General features: G+C 31.6%; 2 protein-coding genes across 2 annotated transcripts in view; both read right to left on the bottom strand.

The window, feature by feature from the left end:
* The window catches only part of LOC123699409 (transcription factor SOX-4-like), an 86,050-nt gene that overhangs the window by 42,230 nt on the left and 20,784 nt on the right, over window positions 1-23,036 (bottom strand). The gene's annotated exons all lie outside the window — the stretch shown is intronic.
* LOC123699408 lies at window positions 16,281-17,714 on the bottom strand. Its single transcript, XM_045646356.1, has 2 exons — window positions 17,571-17,714; window positions 16,281-17,476 (listed from the first exon to the last, which is right to left on the bottom strand). The coding sequence occupies exon 2, from the start codon at window positions 17,400-17,402 to the stop codon at window positions 16,281-16,283; it is 1,122 nt and encodes a 373-aa protein (XP_045502312.1). The 5' UTR covers window positions 17,403-17,476; window positions 17,571-17,714.

Raw genomic sequence — 23,036 nt, 5'->3', positions numbered from 1 at the left:
TTTTAGGGTTCGTCCCAGATAACAGACTAGGGTATGTGAAATCAGTGCTAATGAGATCAAGTTTTGATTCCTAGAAATATTCTTGCTTGCTAAAATCAAACAAATATTATAAACTAGTTGTGCCCCGCGGTTTTACCCACAATGTTCGGCTCCTGTTTAGAGTAATGATATACATATAGCCTATAGCCTTTCTCGATAAATGGGCTATCTAACACCGAAATTATTTTTAGAATAGGACCAGTTCTTGAGATTAATGCAAACAAACAAACAAATTCTTCACCTTTATAATACTAAAGTAATAGATGTGAAACTTTGGTGATGATGGATGTAGGATATCCTACATCCATCATAACCAGCTGATTGGATCTGTATTTTTTTTTTTCGAGATAAACTTTTTTCAATTTATATTTATTTTTAAATTTATAAACCCTCCCCGGATGAAAATTCATGAAATAAATTTTATTAATATTTTTGTAACCTTGAATTTTTTAGACCTTGTAACATACATTATTGTTAATATATGCATAGATATCATTCTATACTAGTTACTACTATTTCAAAATACGTAAAATAAGTCATAAAGATATTTAAAAAACAATGCTTAATTACACTATATTTTTGTATTACGCTGCAAAAATTTTATATGTGTGTTACGACCTTAAACTATATTACATTTATATAATAATGTATAAAACCTACATTTTATTATAATCATTTCTTAATTGGTGTATTTAAATTTTAATGGTCATCCATTCCATTAACAGAAAAAAAACCATCTCAGCAAAAAGGTATGTGCTATAAAAATATTTTCTTCCCGAATGAAAAAAATAAACATTAATTAGTAATTTTAAAAATATTGAAATTTATATTATGTCTTATTTATGCAAAATAATGTTCTAATGTTTGTTTGTTTGAACGCGCTAATCTCAAGAACTATAGTCCTTTCCACCTAAGATGATTTCTGTGACACATCGATTTTTGACACGTGTAGAGATGTCTGTACTGAAATCATATCAATTGTTTCCGATAATCAATAATATTTTATATGGAAATGAAATCGATTTGAATAATATACCAAAATTAGTTTTTTCGGCATTTCGCCATCAATTAACTAAGGAAACTTAGCAAAAAACAGCAACAAAAAGTCAACAATAACAATTAGTAACAATAACAGAATACCACTAAAGTATCAATATAAAAATGCAACTTGTTTATAAGGCTGACGCACTCGTACAGACGATTGACTCGATTGACAAACGATCACAAGATGGGCGCCGAATATATGATTTTCCAACTCTATGATTTTTCAACGATCCATTTCATGTACACGAGTTGCGTAGGTATTATATTTTTGTGTTATTTTATTTTATTTTTCATTATATTAAACTAAACAATACTGTTTTTTATATATAAGCTTAAGATGTTTCATTTTTATATTTTTGGTAATAATGCCGCCATAAAATAAAAATATTATGCACTAAAATTATTTTGGCGTTTTAAACATAAAATACGTAAATCGGAACACGATGAAGTGTCACAGGAATCATCATAGCTGAAAAAGACTATAATGGTCCGATTAGAAAAATTCTTTCGGTGTTGGATAGCCAATTTATCGAGGAAGGCTTATAGGCTACATATCATCACGCTAAGACCGGCACAGCTTGTATATAATATATACAAATTTCATTTACTTACATATTTTAAAGATTTTTGTGTTTGATTTATCTTAGCTTAGGTAACTGTTTATTTAAGAAAACTTATACAGACAAAGCCGGGTCGACCAACTAGTATCCATATAAAATAAATAACCTCGAGTTTAGCAAGAGGTATCATTACGTGCTTAGCCGATGTTACGTTATCAAGATTTGACCTTGTTTTTGTATTTGAATTAAATTATCCGAATGCATATGGATTGAAGTTTGATTTCTTATTATTTTAAAGAATTATGATATTTTAAGAAAAAAATATATGAATTTCTACAATTTTAACAAGGATAAATGAAGCTATGATCTCTATAAAGTTGAAAGTAAAGGTCTTTTTATCAAAATCGAAATAATATTATTGCCTTTAGATTATCCTAAATGCATATGCTAAAGAATAATTACAATACATATATCGTCATATAAAATCAATTCCCAACATTAGGTATACATATAAACAAACATACTAACTTCCTCAATACTATGACCATACATTACTTCCCGTAGAAACCAAGAACGTTATTAAAAAAAAACAGGTCCTAAATTGGTCATTTCTTTAAAGTGTTATAGTGGCGCCAACGCTTACAAATCAATAAAAAAACCGGTTTTTCATTTACATTTATTTTTATAGGACGTATGAGATTTGCATCTCCACGGTTATTTGTTAAATTTAACAAAAATGTACTCTATTACAGGGGAATAGAGTTTAAATTGTATTGAACATAAGTTTTAATGCGTTGATTTAGGATACGAAAATATAGAGCCTGAACCTTTGGATTTATCGATTTGAATTATAATAAGAGTTTAAAAAAATATTTCGGGTTGTATAACAATAGCCTATAGCCTTCCTCGATAAATGGGCTATTTAACACCGAAAGAATTTTTCAAATCGGACCAGTAGTTACCGAGATTAGCGCATTCAAACAAACAAACTCTTCAGCTTTATAATATTAAGTATAGATTTATTAATTAGTAACTACTAACTACATAACACATTAAATCTCATCACTAATTTAAATTTTAAATCTATAAACTTCAGTATACAATTTAAAAAGTCTTTAATAAGGTAAACTGATAAGTATCAATACAAATAATCGTTTAATTAACTGCGGTTTAAACCTACATGCTTCATTAGTACCTAATGCGCCTCAGGTTTCAGATAGACTAGTGTATTCATGCGGTTGCGTCCGTGTTAGATTACTTAATGGTGTGAGTATCGTATAGCTTTCTATGTGAGTTTATCTATATTAATATTAAGAGGTTGTTTGTAATATTGCATGTGTTTAATAATTGAGACTGATCCGATCATGATAATTATTTTAGAAACAGAAAACTCCTAAACTACTGAGCAGATTCTGTTTAAAACTTGTAGGTTAGATAGATTAAAACCTCTTATAATATTGGTAAGCCGTGAACAACAAAACTTGAAGCTATTATGCAAATAAAACTGTTCTTTTTTTATTAAGATTAATTTAGTTTACACATTTTAATAGAAAGGTGGAATGTATTTCTAGGACTTTTCAAAAGCCCATAAAATAACAGTTATTTTGCTTTTAAACAATACAATAATACTAGCTTTTCGCCCCGGCTTCGCCCGTGGTACCTACATGTTTACGTTTTTTTTTTCATAAAAACTATCCTATCTCTCAAGTTGGATCGAACTGCACACGGTGTGCGAATTTTATTATAATCGGGTAAGTGGTTTAGGAGTCCATTGAGGACAAACATTGTGACACGAGATTTATATATATTAAGAAAGATTATTATTATCAAATAGAATATTGCCCACATCGAGGGAATATATTGTTGTCGCAAAATCCAAGATTTATTAATCAATCTAATCATTCATGACTAAGCCCCGTTCCTGGGTTTAGATAACTTGGCCAGTCGTTTTCGAAACCCGCCCACGTAATTTCTATTTTCGACTTTATTTTCATAGTAATACACTTCAAATTCGTGTAATACGATTTATTGGCCCTTTATCATTTCTGAGGTCATAGGTTTATGGTATATCTAGATATTATAAAAGTGACAGATTGTATTTCAATCTGTTACGCAAATGCTGAATTGATTGGGATGGTAATTTTGCGTATTGATAGCTTATTAATTGCATTGCCACATCACCCATATTATTAGACACCTATCATGATTTTAGTGAGGTAATGGATGATTTTTTATTTTCATATTTTTCGCGCATTTTTTTTTATTTATTTTGTAGTTGATGAAAAATTATCTGATGAATATATACATACACAAATTTACCAAAAATTGACCACCAATGAATCGAACCCACGTCCTTAATCAATTGCGGCACCTAGCAGACGCGAAGGCTATATTTCATCATGGGTTCACCTTGGTGGTTGCGATATCCCACGTGCAAATATTAGATATTCTAGATCAATATTGTAATTAACTTGTGTCTATAGAATTGATAAATTTGTAAAAATAATATTAAAAAAAGTGACAAAACTTCGAAATCTCTCGAGATAATTTTGATAACGGGTTATCGACTCTAGAATATCCTTGTCAAAAATATCCCTTAGCTACCTAAGAATTAAAATACTTTTTATCTTCGACTTCGGCTCATTAAGATTGTATATTCGTCTCTATTAAGACATCTAAAAACAATTGCAATAACTTCAGATCAATACAAAGATCACATTATTCAAAAACTACATCAAAATCTAACTCAAACAAACGATAAAACCTCACCCTCTTACTGAACAAACTCCCATTTCCTTGAAACTTAATAAAAATTGCTCCCAAATGACTGTATAAAAGTTAAACATTCGATACGAGAAGCTCTTGAAAGCAATTTATCAAGAAACTCCTCGTATATTTGTATCTGATTTATGATGGATTCGTTATTAATTAATGAACGCTTTAATGGTATTTAATTTACGTTAGGTTAAATGTGAAGACACCATTTGTATTTTAGCAAATCGTTAGAATTTAGGTTCCCATAAATGTGTTTTTTCTGTGAAACTTATCTGCTTTTTGCCCTCGGATAATCACATTGTAGTTTGTTTTGTCGTTCAGATACTTTGTATATGAACTAACTATTACTACTTCTTCTACTTGTTCAACTAATACTAAGTATATTATAGAAAATATTAAGTACTAGATTTCCACCCGCGGCTTCGCCCGCGTTTGCAAAGGAAAACCCGCATAGTTCCCGTTCCCGGGATTTCCGGGATAAAAACTATCCTATGTGTTAATCCAAGTTACCCTCTATATGTGTGCTAAATTTCATTGTAATCGGCTCAGTAGTTTTTACGTGAAAGAGTAACAAACATCCATACATCCATACAAACTTTCGCATTTATAATATTAGTAGGATTGCAAACTTAAAAATAAAACCGAAGTCTTATTTTAGTGTTTCAAGCTTTACTGTCTATTAAGAAGTTTCAACCATTCTCCAATTGTTAGGAAAAGGTTTTCATCTGCATTTTTATAGATATCTCTGGATTATATCTTTAGTCGGTGAAGGGATTTTACGGCGAATTTTTAAATAAGATCTACTTAACTTTATAGCCTCTTAAAGCTCCTTCAGATTTTTACATTTCGATTAATGTTTGCGAATTTATATACGTATTTAACAAGCTTTCTACTGAAACGTTTTAATGATCTTCATCTTCTGTATAAATATTATCAATGTCTGTTTAAAAATCATTATCAATTTCTGTGTAAACATCATTACTAAATTTTGTATCAATTTCATTTTAATTTATGTCAACAACAATTACAACATCGTCCACATCAAACAAGTTCAATAAAATGTCCAATCAATAAGAATATTCCCCAGGGCACTTCCCCCGATCAAAATATACCCCAGTTTAGCAAAGCTCATTTAGCAAGTTACTTTCCCCATTATCAAATTATGTTTAAATATTTGCACAATATAAAATAAAAACCTTCAAGAATCGCAAGTCCCCTCCTGTCAATTACTTTGATTAATGAATCTTGGAATATTGAATCGTTTTCAGTTAAAATATAACTTTCGAGTGGTAGCAGTTGCTAACTTTTAATAAAGTGCTCAAAAATAATACGCCAACTTCGCTTTGAGGCCCACTTTAATTATAACAAAGCGTCCTTTATTTATTTTTTCGCTTGAGTCAACACAAATAAATGTACTACTATTTATGTCGAGTAAATTCCACATGTATTTTATATTTCATAGAGAATACAATTTAACAAGAGAAATTGTAGCATTGAATTTTCAAACCATTTGTTAGAAATATATTTAAAGGAATGCTCTCGAAATATCAATGTTATAACTGTTTCATTGAAGACAGAAGAAAATTTATTTCTATAAACGTATAAGTTTTTGATTCGACCTAAAAGCTGGAATTAAAGTTACCTTAGATCGTAAAGAAAGTCAAACATTCCATCTTGAACAAGGCCTAAAACGATAGTAAATAGATACTCGAATTTCTACGAATGAAAGGGTCTAATAGATATAGGATTGTTTGAAAAGTTGAAGAACAATACAATAGGCTGTCCCTGGTGTTTTGGACGAGTAAATTAAACATTTTGAAAGCCACGGGCGCTGCTAAATTAAATTACAAATTCAAAATTGATTCCGGAATCCCGCCGTGAGCTATTTCGATGGGCTATACTCGAATAACTTATCTGACAACTGCAGATGACTGACTCAAGACAATGCCGACTTCGATGCCGTTCCGTTTTATAAAACTCGTAAATTTGTACCAGCCACGACGTCGTATTTCATGTACACTTCCTGGGTACTCGCATTTAATTAACGGAACTGCCAAACGATTCGAACAAGACAATAACAATTAACGATTTAACCAACGAAAGCGGAATCCTTCCGACCACAAGGGGCAATTATCTCATAATATCTGTTCGCTGCCAGAAAAATAGTCACTTCCCAAAGACAACTGTTTTTTCCAAGTTGGCAACATCTAGACGTTTTATAGCGACACTTTACCGCAATCAAGAGGATCATTAGCTTGTAGGTGCCTGCCAAATATCTTCGCTTCCCTCTCAATGTTTCTCACCCTTTTACGAAAAAATACTGTTAATGCACACCTTTTTGGTGAAATCCCTAATGTACGATGCCAACTTTGCACTTCTTGCTTCACAGAATTTTCCTGTTTCACCGTTCTTAGATCGTTATATAAGTAGGGTAAATCGTGAGGATTGAACGCTACATTGATCTTTTCGTAAAACAATTACATAAACATAAAATGGGACATCACAGCGATCAAACACCGGGCCGAGGAAGTCTCGGACAGGCGGGCGACGGCAGAAAAAAAACAAAACATCAATTTTAATGAGTCGAAAACCGAGAATTTTCTCTTCCATTTAGAGCGCAATATTTTTTCTACAACATTTAATCAGAGTAAGAAGTGAAATGGTAATTTGTATGGACCGCTCGATGTAAATTTTATGCAAGAATTCGTTCGCTACTCCCTCGCCCTAAAAAGGGGATGATTTTTGCAGCGGACAGAAAATTTTGCTTAGCCAAGTGAAATTTTAACTGCCTCGACAGGCACAGCTCTGGCACTGCGAATACTAAATGCTAACTCACTTCCCGCTGCTTCATTATACTACATAATTTAGAGAAAAAAATGGGCTTCAAAGGATTCGTTGTATTATCATTTTTCTATGCTATGTCCATTGAATTAAATACAGCGATATCTTGTATTATTTGTTGGTTTGTTCTGTTCAAATAGGTAGCTTTATTCATTACAATGACGCAGCAATTTTTGTGGCAATTCATTAGTCGTGTCAACGAATGAATGGCGATAAAAGGCATTGACACTGACATTTTACGATAGTTATCCCTTGGGCATTCATATATCTTCACATTAGTTTTTATAAAATTCACACAATTATAAAACTGTGTGTTTTACCCTTTCATCTGTACATATAATAAATATGTAGAAGGGTCAATTCTGTACATTGAAAATATTGAAGCAATAAATAGCAGGGGTTGTTACTGGATCTATACCAAACCCAAATATGTGATTAAAAAATTTTTGTCTGTCTGTCTATATGTTCAGGCATCACTTGAAAACTAACGGTTCGATTTCGATGAAACTTGGTATAATTATACCTTATTATCCTGGGCATAAAATAGGATACTTTTTATCCCGGAAAAATACGTAGAAAAAAATAAATCTTAATTTTTCCGCGCGGACGGAGTCGCGGGCGGAAGCTAGTTTATCCATAATTGTAAAGCAGCTTTATCCAGCAGTAATGTAAACAAATAGGCTACACATTAATAGCAATATTCATCAAAATCTCATTCAATTTAATTAAGCTTTGATATTAGCGCAGTAATGGAGTCTTTTGAAGAAGTTAGCGACTTTCCGTTTGTTACAATTTGTCAAGTGATGGAAGTTCAATGGATATGACAGTGTTTTTGTCGCAAACAAAAAGGTTCGTTTCATTCCCCTAATGTCATTATCGCAGTATCAATTGAAAAAGCCACTTCCGTTTCCTTAATATCAAGTTCAGTATCAATTTTGTTTCCAAATTCAATTTGTAAGTGAATGCTCATTACTCATAATGTATGGGAGGGGTATTACCATTTTACCGTTCTAGATTGTGGGTTCGATGTTTACGTATAAAACAATGTTATTGGAAGATGTCTATGTGCATAATATAAATAGCATGCTTTTTACAGCGGTGAAAAATATCATTTATTTAACGTTAGATCGTGGGTTCGATATCACTACATAGTATAAAAAAAAATGTCATTTGAAAATCTGTACGTTTATACAAACAGCAAACCTCTTTTATAGCGTTGAAAAATATAATTTACTATACACATTTTCAAGTCCACAAATAAAATTAAACGTAACAAATGAAATATTGCCTCCCGCAGCACGTCTGCGTGAACCACGAATAAGAACCTGAGGATTAACGATTTTATATTTAAATAAATCCCCAACCCTTTGAGGCTCGTAAAACCTTTTCAATCTTATTGGGCTTTTGCCTTGACGCTTTACTGGAACAAAATTCACAATTTCACTTAAATTACTAGACGAATTAGCTATGAGGTTGAGGTATTTAATTTTTCCTTTGACTTCTACAATTAGAAACGTTTTTGTGCGCTGTATTTAAAGGAATTAAGCTTTTGAAATCTTTGATAATCATAAACAGAATAATAAGTTCCATTAAATGTTAACACATCGTAACTTAAAGTTGAAAGCTATCCATTTAAAGTATTAGATAATAATTTAGAAATAAAAGCTGAAATATCAGCACAAGGCAAATGTCCGTCAAAGAATTTTGAAAGCAGGTCAACCGTAAGTAATTCTTAATCGTCTAAAATACTATCCTTGGATCATATTGTATCAAGTAAAGTAAAATCATAGTATAAAGAGAACAGTAAGTTATCTTCAAACAGAGCTACATCGCGCCGTTTGGTCGTACGCAAGCTTTACACGCACACAACGCCGCTCGGTTCCTCCTCATGGACCGTTCTCGTGAGGGCCGCGCCATTGCTGCTGTTTGTTTATACAACTATTTAAAACTAGCTGTGCCCCGCGGTGTTACCCGCATTGCTCCGCTCCTGTTGGTCTATACTCTATAGCCTTCCCCGACAAATGGACTATCTAACACCGAAAGAATTTTTCAAATCGGACCAGTAGTTCCTGAGATTAGCGCGTTCAAACAAACAAACTCTTCAGCTTTATGATATTAGTATAGATATCAATGTGACAAGTCTCGCGAGTTTAGGTACCGTGCGCTCCTAAACGGAAGAGTCGGCTTACTTCTCTCTTTATACTATGGTAAAATGGAGTCCCGAATTGCCTCGGCTGCGTATGACAAGTCTTTATTTGTATTTGAGACACGCTCCGTTGTTTACGCTGTTATTATTTTCTAATATTATTTTGTTGCTGTGTTGAATCGTAATTTGTTACCTCCGGATTATACTGACAACATTAAGTATACGTTTGTGCTTTTAGCGCTGTTTGAATATTGATTCTTCAGTAATATATATTTTATACATAGAAATGTTCTACTAACTACCTAATTTCAACAGAATAGATAGGTATTTATTTATTTTGTTATTTCGTTCAGTTATTTGTTAGGTATCATAGGCGACCAAGGTATAATGAATATAGTTTTTTAACCAGATAAAGCGATAACAAATCATATTTATTTTATTTATTTATTTAACAGTTTTATGTGCCTTTACAAATTTTACAATCATATCATAATCCGCGCGGTTTCACCACCGTGGCTCCACTCCTGTTGCCCGTAGCGCGATGAAATGTAGCCTATAACCTTCCTCGATAAATGGGCTATCTAACACCGAAAGAATTTTTCAAATCGGACCAGTAGTTCCCGAGATTAGTGCGTTCAAACAAACAAACAAACTCTTCAGCTTTATAATATATCATAATATTAAAAGAAAAGGAAACATTCATAGCACATATTATATTGAAAAAGTCAATACCTAAAATATGCTTACTGCCTAATCAATCGAAAAGCGCTTTTAAAAAGAGTAAAACCCATTCATTTAACCCAAGAGAGATTTTCATTTTTATCAATATTAACCAACTTAATATCAATCGTCTAATTAGTAATAGTAATAACAAAACAGTCCCAACCAGTCTAAAAGCGCTAAAACATACTCAGGGTCGAATTAACGCTACAAGGAAGCTATTCAAATAGTAATTCTCAGAATTATCTCACAATCTAGTGTTATACCTCCTAATAGAGACAAACGATGCAATTAAAATTAAGGTAGATGAAGCACAAACAAACGGTAATGAGGATGTTACTACTTAAACGTGTTAATATCTGAAATGCCTAGATTAACAACTTGGGTTATATTGAGATTATTTATAACTAGCTTCCGGCCGCGGCTTCGCCCGCGTAATGTTTTGATAAAAGGTAGCCTATGTTCTTTCTCAGGGTCTAAAGATTGTCTGTGCCAAATTTCATCAAAATCGTTTTTGAGAGGTTTAAGCGGGAAAGCGTAACAGACAGACAGAGTTACTTTCGCATTTATAATATTAGTAGGGATTAGTAGAGATTTCGAAATGGAAGTACCTAGCTAAGTTTAATTAGGTACAACTGACGAGTTATAGAGAAAAATGATAAAAATAGTTTTTTTTATTAGTAATAAATACTTTGACGAGAGTACAGACAGACATCGGACGTTATTAGGAAGCTGGTTGATTGAAGACGGTTAAAAAGAGAACTGACGATACATAGAGAAGAAAGTTTATTTTTATTAATGATACTTTAAGCATAGAAATTGACTTTTTAATAGGAATTTGAGTGGTTGATTTTAATATGGCGTGGGTTAAGATTAGATAATTATATATCGTATGCTATAAGTTGCCTTTTATAAAAGTTTTTTTTTTTTCTTACCATCGTTGAACTGGATATGTTAAATGATAATTACCTGAAAAATACAAATTAATCATTAGTTAAACATATCTACAGCATTTTAATAACATACTCAGGTAAGTATAAATATTTAGCTGTAAGTTTTTAATGTAAATAATACTGAATTAAAATTTACAACAAACGTAAACAATGCCTACTTACACTTACAGATTCAGAAATTGAACACGATAAAAAATCGTATCGACAATTAAAAAGCTCGTCGATCGCATAAATAATGCTTTAAGCATAGTTTTTCAATACATTAATCTCATTTTCTCAATCAAGGTTCCGTAATTTATTAAAGAATCGTAGCTGTTGCTTGAATGATATTTTACAAACACCGACACGATAATAATGTCGGGCGATATTTTATTGTTTCATTTTTTTGTCACAGATTACTATACACTTATGAGTATTTCAATATACGTAGAAGTAGTTTTTAAGACTAAACTTTAATTTATTTAAATGTCACAGGAAGTTAAAAACTTTTTCAAGTATAATAAGATAGTGGTTACCGTTGCACGCATGTTATTCAGTATTGATTGAAGTATCCTCTGGATAAAAGAATATAAAAGATGCATTCCATCTACTTTCTCTTCCTAACCACCTTCACATTTAACGACAAATCGTATCGGACACATTAAAACACCTCAAGTCTCGTCTCTTAATTACCTATCTTTATCTTACTTAAATCAGTCTGGTTTATTGTAAAAACTGTCGTCTGTCTGCGACCGTAAATTAAGTTTATTCTCGAGAAATAAAAGATTTTACAGATGTATCGTATTAGAATGTGCATCTTTTGCATCCATCTATAATACTGACAGACAGACATTCTTAATCTCATTCAGACGGCGAAATAAATTGAATTGAAACAATACAAGTTGTATATATATAAGATATATTATTGAGGATTTTCAAGGAAACCAATTTGTTTCTCTGTAAATTAAAAGTTTTATTTTAATAGTTTTCACAATAGTTTAACATACAAATAGTTTGTTACTACAACAACTTAACATATATGTAATCTCACCTGTAAATTAAAAGAAACGACATTTAAAGTCCACATATAATAAATCCCCAATTATATCCCTTCTATCTTTCAGTTTTATTATAAATTGCGTTGCACACCAGCACACAATACTTTAATCCTTTCTCGCCATTTTTCCTTACCGCTACGTCAATCCGTGCCACAGATAACGTGAACGCACGAATTGCGGCAAATTTGAATATTGATGAAATGGCATTTCATTACATCTCCCCCCCCAAAAGAGAAAATTCTAAATAATATATCTATATCCTAAACGTAATCTTCATATTCTGCTGTTACTGGTTGTAATTTAGTTATGTGAAATAGTGATGATTCTGTTTTTCTGTTTCCGGTGTCAATCCTATATATGGAGTTTGATATTTTCTCCAAAATCTTGAAAGGGCCTATTAATAGTTCGTCTAATTTTTTCCTATTTAATCTGTTTCCATTCTCCACGTATACATCACTCCCTATTTGTAATTCTAGCGGTTTTCTATTTCTGTCAAATATTTTCTTGTTGTAATTGTGGGATTTTATTGTATTCTCTAATGCTAATCTTCTGTCTGCAATCCACTTGTCTTCGTTTTGTATTGTTTTAATTTCGTTTGGTAGAATAGTGACATTTGTACCATCAAGTAAGTATTTTGGTGCAAATCCTGTAACAGAGTGTTCCGTTTCATTATATTTCTGTATACATTCTCTTGCGACTGTTGTCCATGATTTTTTGTTATTTTTTTCATTTATTCTGCATCTTATTTTATTTACTATTGTTTGATTTAATCTTTCGTTCAAGCCATTCGAGAATGGTGTATTGACCGCTGTAAATATTAATGTAATATTGTTGTCCTGTAAATATTGTTTAAATTCTCTGGAGTTGATGCCCGGGTATTGATCTGTTAGAATTATTCCAATCTCATCTGTCTCGAGAACTTTCTTTGTTAGTTTAATAAAGTCACTTGCATTCTGTGTTTTAGAAGTTACAATAAATGCATACCTGGTGTAGTGGTCTACTAAAAGGTGTAAATATTTTTTTGTTGACCTAGATCCTCCAAAGCCACCGATAGTATCTATTGACATTATCTCAAACGGTTTTGTTGCTGGTCCCAGTTGTGACATTAGTCCAAATTTTCCTTGACATCTTGATTTATTTTTTATACATATTTCACATGTTTTACAAATATTTATGATATTTTTTGTTAGATTTTTAGCTGTATATACAGGGCTTATCTTTTTCTGCAATTGTCTGATACCAATATGGCATAAATCTTCATGCACCTTTTTAATAAGTTTTTTACTGAATTCTTCTGAGAGGATAATCTTTTCATCTTTCTTTATTCTTTTGTAGTATATTTCATTTTTGTGTATAAGATTTTGTTTATTTTCTATTATTATTGCATTTTTCTTTTGATCTTCAATTACATCTTTTATCTGTATTAAATTAACTATTTTCAATAGGTCCTCTTTGTTATCTTCTGATTCTAATACTGGGTTTCGACTCAAACAGTCAGCTTCAACATTTTCTTTGCCGGGTATATATTTTATTGTAAAGTCATACTGAGATAGGTATAGGTAAACCAGAATCTGATGGCAATTAGGGAAATCAAAATTTTGAGTGTGCAACCCTGGGGAAAATGGACTGAACGATCTTGATACTGCTTATTTTTATTTTGTCCTCAATATCATTAGTCACATTACATAAGTGGACAATACTGTACTTAATAATGAGATATCCACTTAATATGATAGTAGGTACATAAATATACAATTATACATATTACTTTTATACAGGTAATATATAATATTATTATTTACACATACTTATATTTGTATATTCATTACCAGTAGGTATGCCATGTGAAAATATCGATATAATTATAATGTAGATCAAAACTGCTTATAATTTTTTATAAAATAAAATAAAAATAAAATAAAGTTTATTTTAAAGTATTAACAAATACACACAATATTATAAAATTGACTTGGACAGCTTGGACTTGACGAATAGCCGTATTGGAAACTCCTATAATAAGTTTTCATAAAATTATATTCTAATCAACAAACAATATTATAGTTACCTACATATTATAATCTTTTTTAATTTAAAGTATCAAAACGGGTAAGTCCAATTTACCAATAAAATCTTCAAAATTGAAAATTGTGATGTGTTTGACCCTTCTTCATCGAATGTTTTTCTATACACATTATAAACAACACCTCTTGCTTGTGATCACAGCGGCTTTTTCGACATTTTCGAAGATTTTTTAGACAAAATCCTAAAAATTATTCATCAACTGCAAAAAAGACAAATAATTTGACAACCAATTTGATAGTTGTCAAATAAGTTGCCACATGAAAATCTTTTATTTCATAAATAAAAATATGCCATCAGATTCTGGTAGACCTATAATATGTAAGGTCTCCCAATTCTTCATCCGTCCTGCATTTAATATTCATGTTCTCTAGAGGTTTGTGGTCAGAATAAATAGTGAATTGTTTTCCAATGAGCCAGTGTTGCCAATACTTAACTGCTTCTTTAATTGCAAGACATTCCAAATATATTGCTTTTTTCCGTTTTTGAGTTTCATTCAGTTTCTTTGAGAAATATGCCACCGGCTTGTCTTTGCCGTCTAGTTGTGTCTGTTTTAGTATTGCCCCAATACCCCCTAAAGATGCATCTGTAAAAATTTTAATTGGTAAGTCATTATCAAATATTTCCAATACAGGTTGAGAGCATAAATAATTTTTTATTTGATTAAATGATTCTTCACACTTCTCTGACCACACAAATTTTTCATTTTTTCTTAATAAATTATGTAATGGGTCTAAAATAATTGCACTTCTTGGTATGTATTCGTGGTAGAAGTTGATTTTACCCAAAAATTGTCTAATGTTCTTTTGTGTCTTAGGGGTTGGAAAATGTTTTATTGAGATCAGATTGTCTTTAAGTGGTCTTACCGAATTGTGCTGAATTACATGTCCTAGGTACTTTACCGAGTCTGAAGCGAAGGTACACTTCTGCAACTTCAATCTAAAGCCTTCTTTTATTATTGCCTCTAATACATCTCTAATGTGTCTCAAATGTTCTTCAAAGTTGGACGAGTATATCAAAATATCGTCAATGAAGTTTACTGCATATCCTGTAAGATTGTGCTTTCTTAGAATATTGCTTAAAATTCTCTGAAAAATTGCTGGTGAGGTTTTCAGGCCAAAAGGGAGGCAGGTCCACTGGTAGTGGCCCTCCTGTGTGACAAATCCTGTTTTACTTCTATCTTCCACCCTTAGTGGTATTGCCCAAAATGCTGAATTTATGTCCAGTGTAGTAAAATATTTACAATTTCTAGTTTTAATAATTAAATCATCTATTAATGGGAAAGGCTGAGCTTGCGGTACAACAATTTTATTCAACTCTCTGAAATCTATGCATAAGCGGGATTTTTTATTTTCACCTTTTTTAAATGCCATTGTCACTGGAGCAGCGAAAGGACTGTAAGATTCTTCTATTAAATTATTCTTTAGTAACATGGATATTTGCTTTTCAATTTCTAATTTATCTTCTATTGTACATCTATACGGTCTTTTACTACAGTATTTATTGACTAATAAGTCTATGTGAGCTTCATAATTTCTAACTGATCCTATATCATACTTGTCTTTAGCAAAAATTGTTTTAAATTCCTTTATAATTTTCTCTATCTCAATTTTCTTTTCAGTATCTAAGTGTTCAATCATACTTATAAATTCCTCTGTTTCTATATGTTCATTGAAGTTTATTGCAAAAGTCTTTTTATATTTTTTTATATTTTCGTTTTCTTTAGGTATTCTGTCTTTTTTATTTACTATTTTCTTTTGTTCTATCTGCAAGTTTTCATTTTGAGTAAGTCTGAATTTCTGTATCATATCCAATCCGATTATAAAATCATCAAAATCTTCATTTTCTACAACATATACATCCACTTCTTCTTCCATATCAAATATTTTTATTTTTATTGTTATCAAGCCATCTGTTTTCTTCACACCATTAACCGTTTTCATATATGCAACATTAACATTATCTTTATTTTCTTTTACTTTTATTAGTCTTGAATTTATCAAAGAGATCTGTGAGCCTGAATCATAAATTCCGCTTACTTCTATTTTATTTTCTAACAAAAGCTTGATTTTGATTAATGGTGTACTTACTCGTTTTTTTTATTAGTATTTATATCTACTTCAATAATTGAATTATTGTTCACAGTTCTGGCTTTGGTACCCCTTTCAGATTCATTTTTATTTTTCTTGAACCAACACAACTCTTCTGGATGGTATCTTATTCCTTTGTCTAAAGATTCACACGTCTTACACGGCTTCTTCTCATTAATTTTATTTCTATGAAGAAAAGTAGCGCTTCTTACCATAGGTGAGTTCTTCTTGTACATCATACCTTCATATTTTCTTACCTCGTTGAACAAATCAGTAGTGTTGTTGAGTTCATCCCTGTTTAATTTGTTTAAGATAAACCCAGGTAAGCCTGTTGCAATAAGATCTATTATTGTTTTGGAGTCTACTGATTTGTTTATGTCTAGTATGAGTCGTTCTTTTTTTATTGCATAATCAATTAATAATCCTTCTTTATACTTGAATGAAAAAGCATATGAGACCATGTCCCATCCTTGGTTTTTAAACGTTTCCAAAAAATTGTTTTTCCATTCCTTCCATTCAGAAGTTACTGTTAGTTTGATGGCCATCGAGCTATACCAATCCAAACAAGATTTTTCTAAAAACAATCTCAATATTTCAATTTTTGTTTCATCTTTTGTAATACTGAAGCGGTCACACTCTTTTTCAAAATTCTCTATCCATTGCAATGCATTACAATTCTTACTTGTGAATTTTTCAATAATAAATTTCTCCGAGACATGTCTTAGGTTATGTTGATTTTCTTTATTCGTGGTAGTTTCAATTAATTTTTCTAATATATTTTGTAAATTACTATCTTTGTCTTTTGGTTGTATGATGCTAATTTCTTCCAAGTATTGATCCAAAAATTGCATATTACCTTCCTCATCTGTATATGTTTTCTTTTGATCCTCATTTAATTTTATCCAAATTTTTCGGCTTTGATGCCTCTTCTTTATGCTGTTTTTTATTTTCGAGAATGTACTCATTTTAACAATACATGTATGGTGAATGACCGGTTTCAGATCATCAGGTAAGACATAACATTTTCCTTCTTCTGTAGTAATTGAGGTTATGGCTAACACATTGGATTTGCCATCATTTGAAGCTATCATCGTAAACTCAAACTGCAACCGGTCCATCTTCTTTTAGTTAACGAAAATGTCGTTTTATAAGATATATTATTGAGGATTTTCAAGGAAACCAATTTGTTTCTCTGTAAATTAAAAGTTTTATTTTAATAGTTTTCACAATAGTTTAACATACAAATAGTTTGTTACTACAACAACTTAACATATATGTAATCTCACCTGTAAATTAAAAGAAACGACATTTAAAGTCCACATATAATAAATCCCCAATTATATCCCTTCTATCTTTCAGTTTTATTATAAATTGCGTTGCACACCAGCACACAATACTTTAATCCTTTCTCGCCATTTTTCCTTACCGCTACGTCAATCCGTGCCACAGATAACGTGAACGCACGAATTGCGGCAAATTTGAATATTGATGAAATGGCATTTCATTACATATATAGAAGACTTTCAAGGCAGACTTTAAAAGGGAGACGTTTAAAAGCATGGAGACAGATTTAAACTTAACCATCCAATTTAATCTAATAGAACACCCAATTGAATTGAAAATAACAATAAAATATCGTGTACATCTACGAATTTAATTGACTTCAATGCTTAATTGCTACAAACAAACCAACAGTTGTATGAAGAACAGATAAACGAATAACGATTGAACTAGAAAAGATCACGAGGTGACCTAAGTCAGAATCGTGACCTGAGATCATGCACCCAAAACCGTGGAACAAGGCAATGTGATTGTAACAGAAATTGGTAGTGGATTGTATATTCACCTATTTGAAGACACCTCAGGCAATTTGGAAACAAAATTGACAAATTTACTTAAGAAAACTTCTGAACTAGTTGATAATCTTGAAGTTCACGTTTTCAGAGTTAGTAAGTATTTGATTATTAAATTGTTTAGGCGTATCAACTGCATGATACTCACTAAAACTAGCTTACCGCCCGCGGCTTTGCCCGCTTTGTCTAAAACCTAATAAATTATATACTAAAACCTGCCCCTTGAATCGCCCTATCTTTTAAAAAAAGCCGCATAGAAATCCGTTGCGTAGTTTTAAAGATTTAAGCATACAAAGGGACATAGGGACAGAGAAAGCCACTTTGTTTTATACTATCTATTGATATCACGAACAAACAAATACGTATAGAATATAGATAGACCAGTCAAAAAAACATTGAAACACCAAATGAAATGCAAGTCTACTTATTTATTCAACGTATTGAGCAAATCCCGAAGCAGCGCCGATAAAATCTCCATATCTATTTACGCAATATAAAAATACAGACGATTCTAAATAAATGTCCTTAAACGTTGGCTAAGTTATGCTTGAGCACGTACAAACGGACAAAATAAAATGGAGCCCGAAATTCTCCTTTGAAGAGGTTTATACAACAAATCTTTTAATCTTCTTATACAATTTTATCAAGATTGGCCGGATGAGCATTTCGCTTTAGGTAGCTGGATACAGTTAATATGTTTCGATGTCCGGTGTTTAATTGCTATCCGCGTTAAGATTATTGTTTGATAAATGTAGTTTTATAGCTTTTTGTGTTGCTAACGGTTTATTTATTTGTTTTACTTTCGTTTATATGGCGAAAAATAACATGTTCTAGACTTGACCTGTTGTCGCAAATAATACTTCAAAGGAAATCGCTGTCAATACAATACAATTTAGTCGAAGCTTTCGCGATATTTGATTTGAGCTACATTCTTTTCCAGTATGAAAATATTTTCAAACAAAAAACAAATAAGAAATTGTATCCGAAAGTCAGTCTGGTAAAGTCAGAATACGTCAAAGCTGATCCTCAAAGTCCTCCGTATTCCTCGCATCAATCAAAAGAGACGCGTTAGACAATACTAAACTCCATAAAAAATATTATTGATGAAGACAGGTAGACTTATATCAGATAGAACAGGACGTTTTGATGTATTATTCTATTAGATACATATCGCCTCATGTGCCACGGAGCTTGACTCTGATAATCGTGATGTATATTTTATCGTTCGCAAAGGAAACGTTTAGGAATAAATGGTTAACAATCTTGGCGTTCAATTTTATCCTTGTGTTTTGATAAGTGATTTATGCAACTCGGAGCATGTGTTAACTATCGTGAATATTGTCTAGCCGATTGTAATTATATAAACAGACACCATGAAATGATATTAACTATTAAGGAATGAGCGCATCGTCAGTGGAATAGAACCCTGGTAACCACAAACGTGCTCAGTTTTTTCACGCTTTTGGCTTCAAAAATATAATCGTATAGTCACATATTCATTTCTCGAATTCGAAGAGCCAGTTTTTGTTGTAACGCGACACTCGAGCAGCCTGTGTCGGCCGAGTTTTTTTCGTGTTGTCGTGGGCCCCCATATTGTGGTACAATAAAACGCAGCCTTATCTTCACTATGTTTTCGTTTAAAAACCATTTTCGATGCTACTTTTTTTTATTTGCTTCCTCACTTTACATGGCCCTCATCGTTGTTTCAAAGCAATCTGGCCTTTAAATCTGTTATGGCAGAACGAACATCGTTGATATTTCTCTCGAATGGGGGATAGTTGTTTTATCTACTTTTTGTTCACGGTATCTGTCTACGGCTATAAAACTGGGATAAATTAGCGGAGCAATTATTTTGTATCTAGAAGTAATTATTGAGTTTCTCTGAAACGATGAAGATTTACTTTACATTGTTCAGTTTTAATTAGTCATATAGGGAAAAACAGATTTTGTGTAAAGTTCGTACAAATAGCAATTTATTTGCGCAGATGATCAAATACAACTGTTTCGAATTTCTTAAAACAGATGTTTCCTCCATTATTCAGTTGCAAAAAATGTGGACAAGTGGAGTCAGGTGGTATGATTTGCAACCTACAATTTAGTCCCCTTTGAGCGAAGCATTATTTGACCATACCGTCCCTTTACCTGACGTTTTTGTACTTGAATTACCACTTCCGACCAATTTTACACTTAAAGCTTTAAATCTCGTTTTTATGAAATTCAATTTAATAGAGTATGTTTTTTTTGTTACATTATTATTCATTTGCTTTTGCTTTGTATAGTGATATATCTGGTAAATTAAAAAAAAAACTTTCTGAAATTTTAGTGTAACTTGATAAACTTAATTAACATCACTCATTACTTCACATGTCATTAACCCGTTAGCTTAAGTAAATAACTCGAACTTTCCCCCATCATTACTGTAATTTAAATATCCCATTTCCAAACAGCAACATAATGTTTAGGTTCATTGTTGAAAACGACGCAGCTATTAAATTGTCCCTTATCATTTCACCGACATTTTATCACGATAATTCTTAAAGCGGCTTTATTTTGAAACTTGTTTAATTTGATGTCGACATTAAGTGGGGGCTTTGAGAAAATATTGTTTGGACAAACATTTGTGCAGTCTTACTGCCTTGCGCGCTTATCTCAGTGTAAATACCCCTTCGTGGTGTAACTGACTAGCGAGAATTATTTCGCCGGCTTGTAAAAGAGAAATGTTGATCTAGATTTAAAATTAATCCCCGAACATCTTTTTAAACAGAACTACCGTCTTGCAAAACCGAGCTCCACTTGGAATGGAAATAAAATGCAAAAAAACTTTCAACGTTCTGGCAGCTACGTCAATAAGCGCACGCCAGATTTCTAACTGATGTTAATACTTGAAAACGTTGTATTTTCGAACAAATCGACAATTGCGATTAATCAGAGCATCCTTGGCAGCAGATACATACAGAATTGGCCATTGTTAGAAAAGATAAATAATGTAAACGAGTTAAAGAAATATTGGTAAAGACAGTAACGAAATAAGATACGAGCTAACAGAAAATAAATCTTCCAAGATACATATCTAATATTTAATGATTGTCAAGAGAAATAAAACGTTACATTTATCATAATCCTATAAATAAATATGGTCTTAGTTTATCAGGCTGGTAAATAGCAGGAGAAAACGGGTTTCGAAACTATAAGCAAGATCGCAAACACGACGGACGGGAATGAACAATTGCGATGACAAATTCACAATTTAATTGAACAATGTGTAAGCTATTTTAACGATCAAGATATTTTATATCTCGTATAAAAAACTTATAGGTCGCTTTGCAAAGGAAAATATGATGCTATAGCAGGGTTTTTTTCTGTTTACGTCGACGTTAAGTGATGTTCATTTTGCGATTGTTTTTAGAAAATACCGCAGCAATTTTTAATGGAGACTAAGAATTTTTACAATGCTTGTAAGGTCGGAGAATGTTAATTGAGTCACTTAAATTTTTTATCGTTACATAAACTATCATTTGGAAATAACACGAAAATATTTACTTTTTTGAAATTTGGAATATGGGACTAAAATTTTTTATTCTCTTTGTGACAGTAAATACATATATGTATGGTATTATATTCATTTAAACACTTCATATTGTTTTAATAAAATTACCTGATAACCAAACCCCTAAATTACCAATTTACCACATAGAAATTGCAGCAAGCTTCGAGCCCGACATTACAAGAACCACCTCAAAACGACCTGTCATATTATACTACAGCCAAAACGAATCAAAATGCGTTATTAATTCGTATTAAAGCAGATGAATTCAAAACAATAGTAGATATCTATATGTAAACTATGTTACTAGATGTGCCCTGCGGTTTTACCCGCAGTGCTCCACTCCTGTTGGTCTTAGCGCGATGATATATGGCCTATAGCCTTCCTCGATAAATAGGCTATCTAACACCGAAATTTTTCAAATTGGAGCAGTAGTTCCCGAGATTAGTGCGTTCGAACAAACAAACAAACAAACTCTTCAGCTTTATAATATTAAGTATAGATGTAGATACAACTGCTTGACTATGGATTCTCTCGATTTTATCTATGACGCTTTTGAGATCTTATATGGAGTGATTTGACATTAATTGGAAGACTAACTATAAGTGAGGTATTGAGTATTGACCACATGAATGTTGGTAGTTTTTATCTTTATAAGGTTTAATCTTTATCTACAATCTTTTCTATATCATTAAAGATCAGATAGAGAATACTACGATGTTGTATAAACTAGTTGAAGACGATTGATGACCAACTCAAAATATATTTTTTCATTCAACTACAAGTTTTTAAAAACACTATTTGGAGAACTAAGAACTACTAGGCATTATTATGTATTCTCTTATCTAATGCGTAGAGAAGAAATTTTAAAACGTCGGTTTATTATTATTAAAACGTTTTGATAGTTTCCAGTGCAAATATAATTTGTATTATAATATGTACAAATAAAGAAAAATTGGTTGGTCTTTCTTTATGAAGGCTCTTAAAATAAATGATCTTAATCCAAATAAACTTAAATGCAACCCCAAAATGGGCAAGCTTAAGAAATAAATACGCATTAACTGATAAGGAAACAGTAAAAAAAAATATATTTGCGAATCATTACTTACTCATCTGACCTTTTTTAAAGTGTAAATAAATCGGTACTGCATTACCGTATATTTAACGATATTTTAAGATGGACTTGCAAAAAACCGGTTCCGTTACAAACTAAATGTTATTTTAAGTGTTTATTTTTAAACTTCCTTCGATGATCCGTACGTACGGTTAAATGTCATCACAAAATTGTTTTTCTTTTTTTTTTAAGCTTTGTCTTGATATTTAAATCGGTTTTTTACTCTTTTATAATATTCTGT

This window comes from Colias croceus, chromosome 17, assembly GCF_905220415.1.
Source record: "Colias croceus chromosome 17, ilColCroc2.1".
Lineage (NCBI taxonomy): Eukaryota > Metazoa > Arthropoda > Insecta > Lepidoptera > Pieridae > Colias > Colias croceus.
The sequence above is the reverse complement of the archived record's forward strand: the minus strand, read 5'-3'. Positions and strand labels throughout refer to the sequence as shown.

What these genes read in the sequence shown, in the direction of transcription:
- LOC123699408 (XM_045646356.1), bottom strand. Translation starts at nt 17,402, where the DNA reads ATGGACCGGTTGCAGTTTGAGTTTACGATGATAGCTTCAAATGATGGC.